Source organism: Vombatus ursinus, unplaced genomic scaffold (genome assembly GCF_900497805.2).
Source record: "Vombatus ursinus unplaced genomic scaffold, bare-nosed wombat genome assembly UNPS02014817.1, whole genome shotgun sequence".
NCBI lineage: Eukaryota > Metazoa > Chordata > Mammalia > Diprotodontia > Vombatidae > Vombatus > Vombatus ursinus.
The window spans coordinates 15271879-15286858 of record NW_020954595.1 but is presented as its reverse complement, the minus strand read 5'-3'; the positions used below and the strand labels follow the sequence as shown (position 1 = coordinate 15286858).

Below are 14980 nucleotides of genomic sequence, written 5' to 3'. Positions count from 1 at the left end.
GAAGAATTAAATGGCAAACCTCTCCAGTATCTTTGCCACACAAAAAAACAAATGGAGTCATGAAGAGTCAGACATGACTGACTGTCCATACAGTCTACAAGCCTTTAGTCTCTTTCATTTCTTGCTCCTGGACCACCTTTTCCAAAATATTTTTACCCTCTTTCTAGTGCCCACCTTTGTATTGACATCAGAGTATTAAAATATGTGTTTTTCTAATTCCTAGTAGATTTTTCTCTATTTCCTTCTCCTCCTTTGTAGTGAGCTTTGGCACATCATAGACAATTGCTTCCAAGATGCTCTTTTTACTGTACTAATGATGAGCCCTGCAATAGATGTCCCAGGGCCCCATAAAGTACTGTTTCTTTTCATCTTTTGGGACACAATGAAGTCAGCTCTGCCAACTCCTTTCTTTGCCTCTCTGAGAAAATCCCATAAGCTATCCTTCCACTGAGAATGTCCAGATGAATGCCACTCAGTCCCTCTGGAAAGAAGTGTACTTGATGGTCATTGGACAAGAATCCCACATTGAAGGCACCAACAGCGTAGTTGACAGTTATGGATGGTCTAAAGACTGTGTGGTTGTTAGTGTGCCCACATTCTGCCACGTGACCACTGTGGCTGAAGAAGCAGACAGGGCCTCGTAGGACAGAGGGCCCTTTTGCATTCTGCCTCACGTGCTGCCAGGACCAAAGAATTCACCCCAAAGTGGCCAGTCTGCTGGTGGCAGATATTTCTGTATTGACTAGGCTGGTCCTGGAAGGTAGAGCTGAGCAATTGTGGGGGCTATCATGGGAGGCTGTCCAGTATGGCAGACCCTACTAGGGCTGGCTGACTGGCACAGCCTTGGAACTCAAATGCCTAGACATTGCACAGAGGCCTCCAGGTCAATAAATGACTGACTACAAAGAGCCAGGGGATGGAGTTGGGGGGCAGGATGGATCAGAATCCTGTGATAAACTCCAGGCCAGGGCATGAATGGAGGCCATGAAGCACTTCCCACCTTTCAAAAACCAATGTGGAAATTATATCACTCCCAAGGAAAGTGCCCACAAAGGTATCAGTGAAGGCAGAGAAAAGTAGCCAAAGTGCTTGACTCCCTGGCCCCCAAAACACCTGTCCCAGGTACAGGAAACTCACCTCTGTCCTGTTGCTTCTTACAAAGGAAGCATCATGTGCTTCGTGAAGTGAGCAGAACCAGGAGTACGTTGTACACAGTAACAGCTACATTTTATGATGACTAACTTTGATGGACTTAACTCTTCTCAGCAGTACAAGGATCTAAGACATCTCCAAAGGCCTCATGACGGAAAATGCTACCCACATCCAAAGAAATAACTATGGAGTGTGAATGCAGATCGAAGCAGACTATTTGCTGTTCTTTTCCTTCTGTTTTGTTGTTTTCTCTTTCTGGTGGTTCGTCTTATTGGTTCTAATTCTTCCTTACATCACTAATGTGAAAATATGTTTAGTAAGAATGTATATGTAAAGCCTATATCAGATTGTGCATCGTCTTGGGGAGAGAGGTGGGGAGGGAGGGGGAGAAAAATTTAAAACTCAAAAACTTATAGCAGTGAGTGTTGATAATTCAAAATAAATTAATTAAAAAAAAACAAAACAAAGGAAGCATCATGGCATTTCACTCTACTGCAGGACATCATGAACAAGTGTTCTAGGAAAAAAGGCACCTTTGTCACTAACCCAAATAACCAGGAAGAGCATGCCATAGCCTGTACAGTCGATCAGGAGTCTGTGGCCCCTCTGTGTGGTCGGTGAGGCTTTCCACAGGGACATCTGGACCTGAGTGATGTGGGACCTTCACTTCTCCCGGACTTGTTCCATGTTCTAGACCCCTCGCAGCTGGTCTGCTTGCATGAAACATCAGGCATATTGGGAGACCCATCTCTTCTTGGCTGGACTGAGTCACAGCTCCAGCCCTAGAAGAGCCACCTCCAGAGGGTGAGGAAGGGGTGCCCAGGGGCAGGGGCCACCAGGTCTCCAGCTGAATGCTCTCTTTTTTCTGCCCCTCTAGGTGAGCTGCAAGGTCCTACAGTTCTTCCACCAGTATATGATGGGATGCAATTACTTCTGGATGCTGTGTGAAGGCATCTACTTGCATACTCTCATCGTGGTGGCTGTGTTTGCTGAGGAGCACAGGCTGCACTGGTACTACCTTCTGGGCTGGGGTATGTATGGCTGCCTCCCCTGGGTCTTCTGACAGATCAGCCTCCTGAGGCCTGGGCAAGTACACAGAGCTGAGCGCAGTGGGGACTTCGTGCGGGGGGCAGATGCTTCTAGAAAGGACACACGTTCAAAGCAGTAAACAGACAGAAAACATACTGCCTGTCTTCAACATGTTGTAGGAGACAATAGCCAAATTCCACCGTGGAAAATACTTCTCACCTAATATCCTCAGCTAATGAGAAGCAGCATGGGATGGAGAAGAAACTCTGGATTGGCGTCCGAGTGCCTGGGTTCAAATCCCAGCTCTGCCCTCTACTCTCCGTGTGACTTCATCTCTACAAGCCTGTCAAATAAGGCACTGTAGTAGATGACTACTGGGGTACCTCAGTACTGCGCAAGTACTTCACTTAGGCTCTGAGGTACTTTCCGTCTCGGTGGAAGGCACTCCTTCGCTCTCTCCTTCCAAACTCAGCTGAAGCCCCACTTTTCAGGATCCCTCCAGATGCTCCTGCCCTCCCCTCAAAATTCCCTTGTTTTTATTTTGGAAGGAGAGGGAGAGAGAATGACAGAGAGAGAGAGAAGAGAGAGAAAAAGAGGAAGGAAAACAGAGGGGTAAGAAAGAGACAAAAGACAGAAATGTAGATAGGGAGATTGGAGAGGGATGGAGGAGGAGGAGGAGGAGGAGGAGGAGGAGAAAGTGGACAGAGAGCTGGCCTGAAAGCCAGGAAGTCCTGGGTCCATATCATGCCTCTGACACATACTGATCGCGTGACCCCCAAACAAGTCACTTAACTTCTTAGTGTCCCAGGAAGCTCTCTAAGACCACAATTTTCAGAGACGGCACCAACCCACCTTCATAGGAGTTTCCTTACCTGGGAAGCCCTAAAGCAATGAAGCCAAAGGTCCAGTTCCCATACATACATACATACATACATACATACATACATACATACATACAGAATAACTAATAATAACTATTATTCCCATTTTACACATGAGGAAATTGGGGCCAACAGAGCCGAAGTGAAGTACTTGCCCAGGGTCACACAGCTAGGAAGGGTCCGTGGCCAAATTCAAACTAGAGTCTTCCTGACTGAAAGCCCAGTGTTCTGTCCACTACTACACTCTGCCTGGTGGTTGTCTCTTCTGCTAGAACAGAGACTCCCCAAGGGCAGGAAGTGTCCCATTTGTCTTATGTCCAGGGGCTAGCCCTTTGCCTCATACAGAATAAGCATTTAAGTACTTGTGGGTTGACTGATTAAATCTAGGTCTGTACGATATGCTGAGGCTTCTAACGGATGCTTTCTATAGGCTTACAGTCTATTGGGGGGGGGGGGTATTACGGGGAAGGGACCTCTCACACCACAGCCTTCAGGCAGGGGAACAGCAAACAGCTGCTGCTACCTCGGGGCACTCTGCTCTTCCAGGTTTCCCTCTGATACCAGCCTGCATTCACGCTGTCTCCAGAACCAAGTTCTTCAATGACAAGTAAGAGCCCATTGACCTTGACCCTTCTTCCCGGTGGCCTCCTCCCATCCCAGACACCCAGACTGACCCTGTGCTTCCTTTGCAGCTGCTGGATGAGTGTGGACACCCACCTACTGTACATCATACACGCACCCATCGTGGCGGCGCTGCTGGTGAGCCCAGTTTGGTTGCATTCATTAGCATCACACAGAGTCCCCTCCAGTCAGTAGATGATTCCTGGGTGGTAGAAGCAGCCCAAGGCTCCCCTTCCCCAGGCATGTCCCCGACTTGGCCTCCAGCAGTGAAGGGAGGCAGGCCCAGGCAGGCCCCAGTGGCACTTAAGGACCTCAGTAGGGAGGGGCCTGAAGAGGAACTGCTCGTGAACCCCGCTCTGAGGAGTGGGTTTTGCAGAAATGCCTCATGGTCTGGTCTTTCCACACCTGCCCATGGGAAGAGTGCGAGCCCCCAGGGGCCCAACTCTGTTGTTCAGCCCGGAGAAGGGGAAACACCAGAAATTCCCTGGAGGGAGCCTGAGCCTGGGACAGATGGTTCGAATGAGATAACATTCATAAAGCGCCTGGCGAGGAAACCGAGGCAGGCAGAGGTTAAGTGCCAGGATTTGCACTCTCGCTCCCTCGGGGGCTCCAGGCAGCCGCAAAGGGGGTCTGGGGAGGGGGCGCACGCCCGGCTGCTCCCCTGATCCCCGGGCGCCCCTTCCAGGTGAATTTCTTCTTTCTACTCAACATCGTGCGAGTGCTGGTGACCAAGCTCCGCGACACCCACCGCGCCGAGTCTAACATGTACATGAAGGCCGTGCGGGCCACGCTGATCCTCGTGCCCCTGCTGGGCGTCCAGTTCGTCGTCATCCCCTGGCGGCCCGAGAGCAAGCTGGCCGGGGAGGTGTATGATTACGTCATGCACGTGCTCATGCACTACCAGGTAGGGACGCTCCCAGCCTGGCTGTCCAGACGCCCCTGCTGCTCCGTGGGGCTTCCCTCGAGACTGAGGGCTGCCCTCCCAGCGTGCTGCAGGAGAGCCAGGGGGCGCGTGGGGCCTGCCAACACCAGCCACTCCAGGCCACAGCATTTCATTAGGCAGCAAAGACTCTATTAAGTTGGGGGACGGGGGGTTAATTGGTTGTTTCAGAACTGATGAAACGAGATGGATGCAAGGTGCCTTAGGATGCCACCCGTCAGGGCTTAGTAATTAATGACTTTTCTGCTTCCCAGAGAAGCTCTGGCATGTCCTGTTTCATCACGGCTGGGGCTATTTCCGACAGCCGCCAGCGGGAGAACATGTAGGCACATGCTCCCAATACAAATCCCAATATTCCAGAAGTGATAGCGCTTGAATGTGGAGAAAAGAGTTCTTGACCCAGAGTAGGAGCCCCAAGCTTAAAAACCACAGCACGAATAATTAGTGAGGAGGGAGCAGAGGAAGAGGAGGAGGGCCCTGTGCATTCACCCGCACCTTAAGGCCTGCCAAGCACTGATGGACTTATCTGCTTGATCCTCCATCCAAGCTGCTGTGACCGTGGGCAAGTCATCAAATCTTTACCAGAACAAACAAAAAAAAGGGGGTGGGGGGGAGGGGGAGGAGGGCAGCTAGGTGGCACAGTGGATAGAGCACTGGTCCTGGAGTCAGGAGGACCTGAATTCAAATCTGGTCTCAGACACTTGACACTTACTAGCTGTGTGACCCTGGGCAAGTCACTTAACCCCAATTGCCTCACCAAAAAACAAGCAAACAAACAAATCTTTACCAGCCCCAGTAATTCAGCTCTGAACCCTGCCTGGAAGCAGCCCCTTAGAGATCAGCCCCAAATCACAGACTCTGAGAGGTGGCCCGAGCTTGGGAGGCCATCTGGTGCCAGCCCAGACTGAGCTAGAAAACGCACATAGTCTCATACACACTCTTACACACACTCACACTCATAATTATATACAGTCTCACACTCACACACTCTTACACACACTCAGTCTCACTCTTACACAAACTCACACTCATAATTATATACAGTCTCACACTCACACGCTCTTACACATAATCATACACACAGTCTCACATGCTCTTACACTCACACTCATAATCATACACACACAGAATCTCACACACAATGTTACACACACTCATAATCATATGCACAAACTCAGGGCCTCACACTCACATTCATAATCATATACATACTTTCTCTCTCTCTCTCTCTCTCTCTCTCTCACACACACACACACACACACACTATACCCAACAAATGGTTATCCAGCCTTTGCTTGAAGTCCTCCCTGAAAGAAACCCATGACCTCCAACAGCTTTTGCTGGAAGCAAGTTTTGGTTTTTGGTTTTTTCTGACTGTGAGCCCCAGTCTGCCCATACGGCTTCCCTGAATTGCTCCTGGGTCTGCCCTTTGGAGTGTTGCAGAAGAAGGCTAATTCTCCCCTTCCTTCACCTCCCCCGAGCCTTCTTTTCTCTGGGCTGACCAAGCCCAGCTCTTTTGCCATCATGGTCCTCCAGGGGCTTTCCAGGTAATCAATACCCCAGTTAATAAAAATCCGGACACTGTTAGAATTGGAAGGTACATAGATGGAGAATCTCTCTCACTTTGCAGTTGAGGAAACTGAGGCCACAAGAAGTCAAAAGACTCAAGGCCACACAGCTAGTTAATGCAAGGGCCAGGCCACTCATCCCTCTGAGTCCAGTGCTCTGTTAATTAAAAGCAACACAATGACCCAGCAATCACTGACACCCCATTTCTTGCCTTTTTTCTTTCCTGTTGTTTTTGTGTGTAGGGCTTGCTTGTGGCTACCATTTTCTGCTTCTTCAATGGCGAGGTGAGCATTTCTTGGCAATCCCCTGGCTCTTGGCCTGAGGTCTTGAAAAACTCAATTCAATTCAGCAAACAGTAATGAAGCACTTCCTCTGTGCCTGGCACTGTGCTAGGCATGGGATGCAGAGACAAAAAGGAGATGCACCTTCCCTCAAGAAGTTTGCATTCTACTGGGGGACATGATATGTAAGCAGATAGGTAAATCTAAGGTAATTCAAGGAGAGAGAGGGCTCGGGCCTTGGTGGGGAAAGGGAGGAAGAGACAGTGACTTAGGGAAGATTCAGTGAAGGAAGAAGCCTGATCTAAGCCTTGAAAAAAGAGAAGGCTTCTGAAAGGCCAAGGAAAGGAGATGGTGTGCTTAAGGCACAGGAGAGCAGTGAATGGAACACCATAACACAAAGTGGCTTATTCCATCTGGAAGAGAAGGTCGGAGAAGTGGAAAATGTGAAATAAGGCTGGAGATGGGGGCAGGGCGGGGGCTTTAAAAGCCAAATAGAGGCTGTGCTTGATCCTAGGAGCAATAGGGAAGAGCTCACTGAGTTGGGGAGTGACACAGTCAAAGCTGCGCCTTAGGACTATCCAGCAGGTGTCCTCCTGAGCTCTTCTCTGGCAGAATCAGTACTGCAGCAGCTCCAGACAGTGACCCGCCAGCCCAGGGGTGGGGAACCTGCAACCTTGAGGCCACATGTGGCCGTCTAGATCCTCAAGTGCAGCCCTTTCACTAAATCTAAACTTCAAAGGGAGGCACTTGAGGACCTAGAGGGCCCCTGGTGGCCTCGAGGCTGCAGGTTCCCCACCCCTGCTCCAGCCTATCAGCCCAGCACTAGGCAGGGGAAGGAACCAATGGTCAGTCACCTGGCCAACAGCCCCTCCTCCTCCTCCTGCCTCCCACATGGTGCTAAACCAGTCAGGGTTGCAGGTAGAGTTCATCTGGATTTCAGCAAATCGTTTGGCAAACAGCTGAGTGGCGCAGTCGATAGAGTGCAGGGCCTGGAGTCAGGAGGACCTGAGTTCAAATTTGACCTCACACCCCGGCTGATGAGTGGTCACAACCTAACAGAGGCTTTGCCGAGGGTGGGCGAAGGAACCTCACCATCCACCCTCTATTCAAGCCACGTGCTGGGGCTTCTGCACAGAAACCCTTAACTGGGGTTAAGCCCCACGTGAAATGAGTCCCTTATCACTCCATCCTCCCACGAGGCTCAGGGAAGGAAGATGCTTTGGAGCTCCCAGAGACGGGGCCCTGAGGCCCTGACTGTACTGACTCTTCCCTTGTGTTATCCTCATCCACACCACAATCCAGGTCTTTGGGGAACACGCTTCACACCACAACCCCAAGCACAACACAAAGAGAGAGAATGAGCTGGAGGGTTCTGGAAGCCCAAGGCAGTGTGCCAACACCATCACCATTTATCATCATCATAGCTGGCTTTATGAGACCCTTGAAGGCTTGAAGGCTTTGAACAGATGATCTCATTTGATCCTCACAACAGCCCTGGAAGGGAGGTGCTATAGTTACTCTTATTTTGCAGAGGAGGAAACTGAGCATGAGAGAACTCAAATGGCTGCCTGAAAGTCCCACTGCTATTAAGTGTCTAAGGCAAGATTTGAATTCAGGTCTTATGACCCCAAGCCCAACTCTCTCTCCCCTGCACCACCCATCTGTCTATAATATATCATGACAAAAGACATGAAAAACTAATGCTTAATGCACGCCCACTCTGACTTCCTCTTGGGGAGAAATCCCCGTGTTATTTATAGGGCATGTTTCTTTCTGTGAAAGCATTCGTTTCTAAAATCCCCCGATGAGCAAAATTCCTCCCCAAGATTCATTATCTCCGATTTCTCTACTTTGGGAATAGAAGTACTACAGACCACCACCACTGCCGCTTGGCTGGGAGGCTCCCTTCCAGCCCACAGTGGTCTGTGGGGCCCAGAAGATGCCCAGAGCATAGAACATCCCACCTCTTGTAACAACGTTCCTGTGAGAAGATGGAATGCTGGTCTCACCGGGGTCAAGTTAAACCGGCCAGGCAGGCTGGCTGCACCCTGGATGAGGCCCGCTACCACCACTCCCGCCCCCCAAAGAACAGGAGGGAATTGCCCAGCGCTCGTGTCCTAAGTCCATCGTGTTAATTCTCAGCCACCAAGGTTAGGAACCTGCAAAGCGACTGCCAGGACAACGTTGGCTGCCAGCAGCACTGCCCTCTTGCCCATTCTCAAGTCCTGTCCAACGCCCCCTTCAGCTCCCTTCAGAGATGCAGCAGAGCAACCTTGGATGTGAGAGGAAAAGCAGGTGTGGCCAGCTGGCCACGCCCCCTCTGGGGCCCCTGTCTCTGGTATCTCCACCTGCCTCCAGGCCCTCCTGGCTACAGACCTCTCAGCAACTTCAGGAAAGATATGCCAAGATCAACTGGAAGGACTGGGGATGTCACAGGATGGGGGTTTGGAGGCAGAGTGGGGAAGGGTCACCCAGTTTTTGCACGGCTATGTCATGAAGAGGGATTAAGCTTTGCTCTGTTTTACCTTTGAGGACAGACCTCAGAGCAAGTGATGGAAGTCACTCACAGAGTCAGACTGTGGCTCAGCAAATGTCAGGGAATGGGCTACCTGAGAAGGGAGTGAGCTTCCCAACCTAGGGGATATTCAAGTTGAGGCCAGATGTCCATATGTCAGGGACTACTGTTCAAGGAGGACCCAATGTCCTTTAAAGTCCCTTCCAGTGCTGAGATTCTGTTTTGTTCTAAGACTCGAGACACTGAGTTCTCGTCAAACCTGCTCTGTGCCTACTCTGTGCCAGGATGTCAGTGTGACCTTAGGCAGTCGTGGGACTTCTTGAGGTGCTGGGCTGCATTGGTAGACGGCTTTCCTCCAACACCAGTGAAATCATAGGTGTGGACCCAGACCACCCAGAGGTACCAGGCCCGACTGTGGTTCTGGGTAAACATGCCCCGTGTCTACCCGTGAAGGGTTGACAGACCCCTGGGGGATGGGTAGGACATAGCATGTGCACCCCCACAAATGAATGCTAGGGAGAAGGGGCAGGGCAGCCGGCGGGACCCTTGGAGTCCACCCAAGGCCTCGAGGAGGGAGAGAAGACTTTCATCCATGCCAGTCTCCATCCCTGGAGGGCGGCACCTGAAGTATGGCTTGGAGGGACAGACGGGTTTCTGTGGAGTCCCCACCAGGCCCCATGGACATCTCCATGTAAGTTGCACAGCAACAGAACAGGGAACAGCTGCTAGTCTGGTTAGCAGGGATGGGAAATGAGGCTGCAAATGGAACCTCGAGCAAGGCTGTGCAGGGCCTTGAATGCCAGGCTAGTTCAGGACAGCACTGATGTTTATTCTCTTCCACTGTATTCTCACTCTGAAGAACTACTTTGGAAATGCTGAAGCTCGTCTTCCTTAAGAAAATACAGGATGATTTTTTAACCGAAAGGACTTTCCCTAAGGTCCTCGAGGTCTGGCTCTAGCCTGGATGAGGTGGATAATAAAGCCCTGGACCCTTTACAAGCTGCATGGCCTGAAGCAAGCTGCCCCAACTCCCCAAGCCCAGGCTTCTGCATCAGGCTGCTGCTGGCGCCGGGCTCTCTGCAGCACTGTGTGGTTTGTGTATATTAATGATATCTAACACTCAGGCATCACTTGACCATCTGTGACTCCCTGGTCCCCAGGGACACTGGATCAGCCACCAGCACAGTCATGGGTTGGGCTGAGGTGCACACACCTCCACAAGGTGCATACTTAGCAGTTCCCACAAGAGAATACATTTCCTCCCTTGAACTCGTGCCTTGAGACTTGCTTCCTGGCATTAGCTGTAAGATTCAGGGAATCCAGAGCCACTCCATTCATCTACTCAGGGCCAGAGTCGAGGCAGCAGCAAACCACCAGCCTCTGGGCCTGAAGGCTGACAGAAACATGAGCCACACGTTGGCTCCTCCTTGAAGCAGTGGCCCAGCCCCGAGAGCTCAGGGCATCCGTTCCTTTCACCTCTATCCTCCTCCCCGAAAAGGCTTTACAAGGTGGAGAGGGGGCTCAGAGGTGCTCCTGAATGACACTAACCCCAACCCTTCTCTTCTTCCAGGTCCAAGGAGCACTGAAGAGACAATGGGCACAGTATAAGACTCAGTGGGGCCAGCGGCGGAGGGACCGCTGCTCCACCCGCTCCACCTCCTACACAGCCACCTCGCTCATGGAAGTCCCTGTTTACCTTTATTCTCCCGACGCCCACAACGAACAGCTCAATGGGAAGTTTGCCATGGAGGCCTCCGAGATCACCGCTCTGAGGTCCAGAGAGGCGTCCACTTGATTGGCTGGCAAAGGAGGAGTGGTGGGCCATTTCAGTGTCTTCCTTTTGCCTCTTTTCTTCTCTCGTCCTCTTCCTGGCAGACTCTGGAGATCTCCTCTCCAGGGACCAAGTTCAGCAGCTATGTAAAGAATATTTCAATTGACTTGCAGATGCAAGTCCTGCCCAGAGTGAGAATCTGGGCAGAGTTAGAAGCATGTTTGAATGCACACACACAGCCACATTTATGACTTCTCCCATCATTAATCCAGGACCTAGAAACGATCCTGTCACAGCCACAGGAACAAAGCCCACAGAAAGTACAGAAAAGTGAGGGGTCTGGGAGACAGGGCGTGCACTCGTCTTCCATCTCGAGCTACATTCACATGTCACTCGCCCCTGAAGAATGGGTCTCTGCTTTGAGGCTTCGGACCACAAACTTTCTGGGAGCACAATGCTGGTTTCCCAGCTAAGCAGGTCCAGTCTTCTGGGCTGTTGGTGTTTGTGGGGTGTCATCTTAATAGCATGCCATCTAATGCTAGGCAACATCTTCTGGGCTGATTCATTCAAACATGAGCTACATATGGGAGTTAGGGATCAAAGACTTTTCTGGCAAGTAAATGCCAGGGTGGAGCAAATGGGCAGGATTTGGCTCAGGTCATTGGACTGGCACATTTTTAATCCTTTTCTAAAAATGCCTCCAGAGGCACCACCATCCATGAAAAGTTGGGCCTCCAGGATCCATGCCCACCTTTCAGACAGCTCCTGAGGTATGGTGGGAGACTGTGTCCAGAACTGCAGCTTTCCATGAATGGAGGGGCTTTCAAGCTCCATGCCTGCTTTGTGGATAACTCCCAAGGTACAGTGAGGAACTGTGCACAGAGCTGCCACTTTCAGGAATGAATGGCCCTCCAAGCTCTATGCTTGCTTGGCAGACAGCTCCCCAGGCATGGCAAGGTACTACACCCAGAGCTACAGCCTTCCCTGAAAGGATGGGCCTCCATGCTCACCTTGTGAACAACTTCCCAGGTGTAGTGGAGGACTTTGCCCAGAGCTGCCATGTCCCATCAATGGATGGAAGTATGGATCCATGCTTGCTTTGTGGTGAGGGACTGTGCCCAGAACTGCCACCTTCCACGAACGAATATTCCTCCAGACTCATTGCTCTCCAACCCTGCCTTGTGTATGGCTCCCCAGGTGCAGTGGAGGATTGTAACCAGAGGTGGTACTCTCCTGGGTATTGATTGGGTAATGAAGGGTATTAATTGTCTCTCCTCCCTTTAACAGCAGTTGGTTTTTCCAACTCTCCTAAACACCAGGGTTTGGAAGACAAAGGGAAGTTTGGGTGTCTGAGCCATTTAAAGTGGTCTCCATCTAGCAGAAGACCCTCTGTCTGACTTCCCTGTGACTGACAGATCAGAGGTCCAGTGGGAGTCTTCGTGGGCTTTGGCCATGCTTAAGGCAAGTTTCTGAAAGAAGCCTTCTCTAGGTAGATTCAGCACTGGACAGCTCCCACTGGGCAGAAACCCAAGCAGGCTAGAACTCTCTCTCTAGCTTTCGCCTGCCCAGCTATTCACACACAGGGATGAGCTGCCCTCCCCACTAAGTTCAAGACAAGCCGGTTGATGCTTAGAGGAAAGGAAGAGTTTGCCGATACTCGCGCATTTCAGGGTTAGAACTCACCAGGACCCTCCAATGTGAGCTGGGGCAGGACCAGCCGGTGTCCTGAAGGAGCGGGGGCATCACTAGGCCTGGGAAGGAATCAGTGAATCCAACATGGCCACTAGTGACCTGATCGCTGTTTAATGGGCATGCTGAGGGATGCCAAGGGCCAGGCATGGAACTCCACCACTTCTCTGGTTTCCACGCTTGTTGTTTCATTCACACCATCTTTTAGGACAGAGTTAGCAGAGCTGCTATATCCAGACACCCCTGCCTGGGTTTCCCTCACTGCATGCAGGGCAGTACAAGAATATTCTCAGGCCCCAGGGTTTTGTGTGGGGCTGGGTGTCACCCCCACTTTGTTAGTAACTTTGGGAGATGGGGTCCCAAGACTACTTCAATGTATGCTGATGCTGTGACATGTGCGCGAACACTCTGGATGCTCCTGGTGCTTTTAGCAGGACTGAGAAGCTGGCCCTTATGGCCACCTGGGAAAACAGGACACCTGACAAAGGTGACCACTGCAACAGGGATAGTGAGTACTCTGTGTACTGTTTACAAATCCTGCTCCCTGCCCACAGATGTACAATCCAGGCCTCTGTGTCCAGGGGGAGGGATTCCACCCTCACTCCCTTGTCTCTTATCTCTCACTCCTTTCATTGGCCGATTTTCCCTGGGCGCAGTCCCTCACCACAAAGCAATGAGTGGGAGTTTTTCCTGTGTGGGGCAAAGGGTGAAAGCATGTCATCTCTTAGGTACCACATCCCCCTCCCCAACCTCAATTACTGCTTGTGTCCAGAAGCCATATTTGTTCATGATCATGCCTGAGCTCCAGTTATTCCTGTGTTATTCCTGGGCTTTATGTGTGCTAGATAAAGCAAATACAAGACAACCTTCTGGCCTATGCTGATTGTGATGTCTGATATGTCCTCAGAGCACTGAACCAGGGGACTTGTCCTCACTGGGAGAGGTATCCCTGCAAGGTCACTGAGACAGCTACATTGACTTTTCACCTAACCCTTGGAGGTGGGGGAAAAGGGGGCTAAGAATGGACAGAAAGTGGGCAGCTAGTTAGGGTTAGTCAGAATTGGGGTGAGGGGCCATTGCTGCAGAAGCCCGTGCTGCCAGGATGCTTCCACCCAAAGGCATCAAATGGGATTAATGGGGCTAAAACAGGAACCAAGGTAACCTGTCATTCGGGGCCACAGGTGATCTGTGGGTTCCTCGGGACTGAATGATAGCACCCAAAACTGCTGCTTCATTGGACCCAAAGGCTAGAAGAGACATGTGGACCCTCCTGCCACATTCCCCGCCTCCCATGTTCATGCACATGCATACATGAGCACACGCACAGAGCTGTAATGGTGCTCTCTTCCCACCCATCACTTACTGATCACAGTAACTTTGAGTAAATCATTTCTCCTTGGCTCCATTTCCTCAATTGCAAATTGAGATAATCACCCTTATGCTAAGGCCTGGGGTGGAGTGAGGATTCTGGATGAAAGGTGGATGGCCTCAGAGTCAACAGCATCACTAATTCATGAAGGGGGATGGGTCATGGAAAGCAAGCAGCCCCCACAAAAGACCAAAGACAGGCCCCAGAGTCACAGAAGTTAGAACTGGAAGGGACCCCAATGGCCAGCCCATCCAACTATACCTTAAGTGAACACCCACTAGAACATGGAGGTTGTCCACCTCTGCTTGAAGACCTCCACAGGCGGGAACTCACTCCCCTTCTAAACGCTCTAGTCTTTAGGGAGTGGCTACTGATGATGGAGCCTCATCAGCTTCTCAGCTGGTTCTACTCTGCTCTTGGGCAGGATGGAGCTGGGCCAATCCTTCCTCCCCAGGACACCCCCTCTTCTCTCGGCTTGGACGTATCCCCTTCAACAGAGGCCCTTCCCTCGCCTGCCTGCTCTCCCACTTATCAATGGCCTTCACCAATGGCAGCTCTCCAGACTGAATGGGGCTCTCCTCCAGAGGAGGTCTGACAAGGGCAGACACCGTGTGTGCCTCTCAGAGCAGCCCAAGTTGGCGGCACCTGTCACCTGCCACCACATCTGTCACACTGATGACCTGTTGAGCGGGCGATCTTTTCCCAGAGTGAGCTCCCCTGGCATGCCCCCATCCTGCCTCCTGCAGCAGGCCTGGCTTTCCAGGCTGACTTGCCATGCCTGCCCCCTGCCCCACTTTCCTCCCTCAGCTCCTCAGGTCTCAGCACTACAAAGAATCCCTGTTCACAACCCCAAGCTGTCTTCTTGTGCTTTTTACGCCTGCTTGGCTCCCAGATCAGGTCCTGCCCACTATACCACACCCCTCCCCCTACCTCAGCCTCTAATTCTTAAAAATGGGCAGAGGACAGCACCACAGCAAGAATGAAGGGGAGAAGCCTTAGGAGGGAGCCAGGCTACCTGGGCTCTGCCCCTGGCTCCCCTTGACTCTTCTCGCCTCTAAAAAGGGTGTGATGCCCCGCCTTTCCTAAGGTTTGGAGTTGTGAAGATGAGGGGAGCCTAGGGAGTGGCAGGCCATCAGTGTGGGGCTCTGGGAAGGATGTTTGGG

The 14980-nt window shown here is 51.5% G+C and overlaps 1 protein-coding gene across 3 annotated transcripts in view; it reads left to right on the top strand.

Moving 5' to 3' along the window:
• The window catches only part of CALCR (calcitonin receptor), a 147781-nt gene extending 134456 nt beyond the window's left edge, over positions 1–13325 (top strand). For all 3 annotated transcript variants that reach the window (XM_027835944.1, XM_027835945.1, XM_027835946.1), the window contains 6 exons: positions 2030–2183; positions 3609–3669; positions 3755–3821; positions 4369–4587; positions 6435–6476; positions 10559–13325. In XM_027835944.1, the coding sequence (XP_027691745.1) occupies positions 2030–2183; positions 3609–3669; positions 3755–3821; positions 4369–4587; positions 6435–6476; positions 10559–10783 (768 nt within the window). In that variant the 3' untranslated portion in view covers positions 10784–13325. The remainder of the gene's footprint in view (positions 1–2029; positions 2184–3608; positions 3670–3754; positions 3822–4368; positions 4588–6434; positions 6477–10558) is intronic.
• Positions 13326–14980: the final 1655 nt, after the last annotated feature.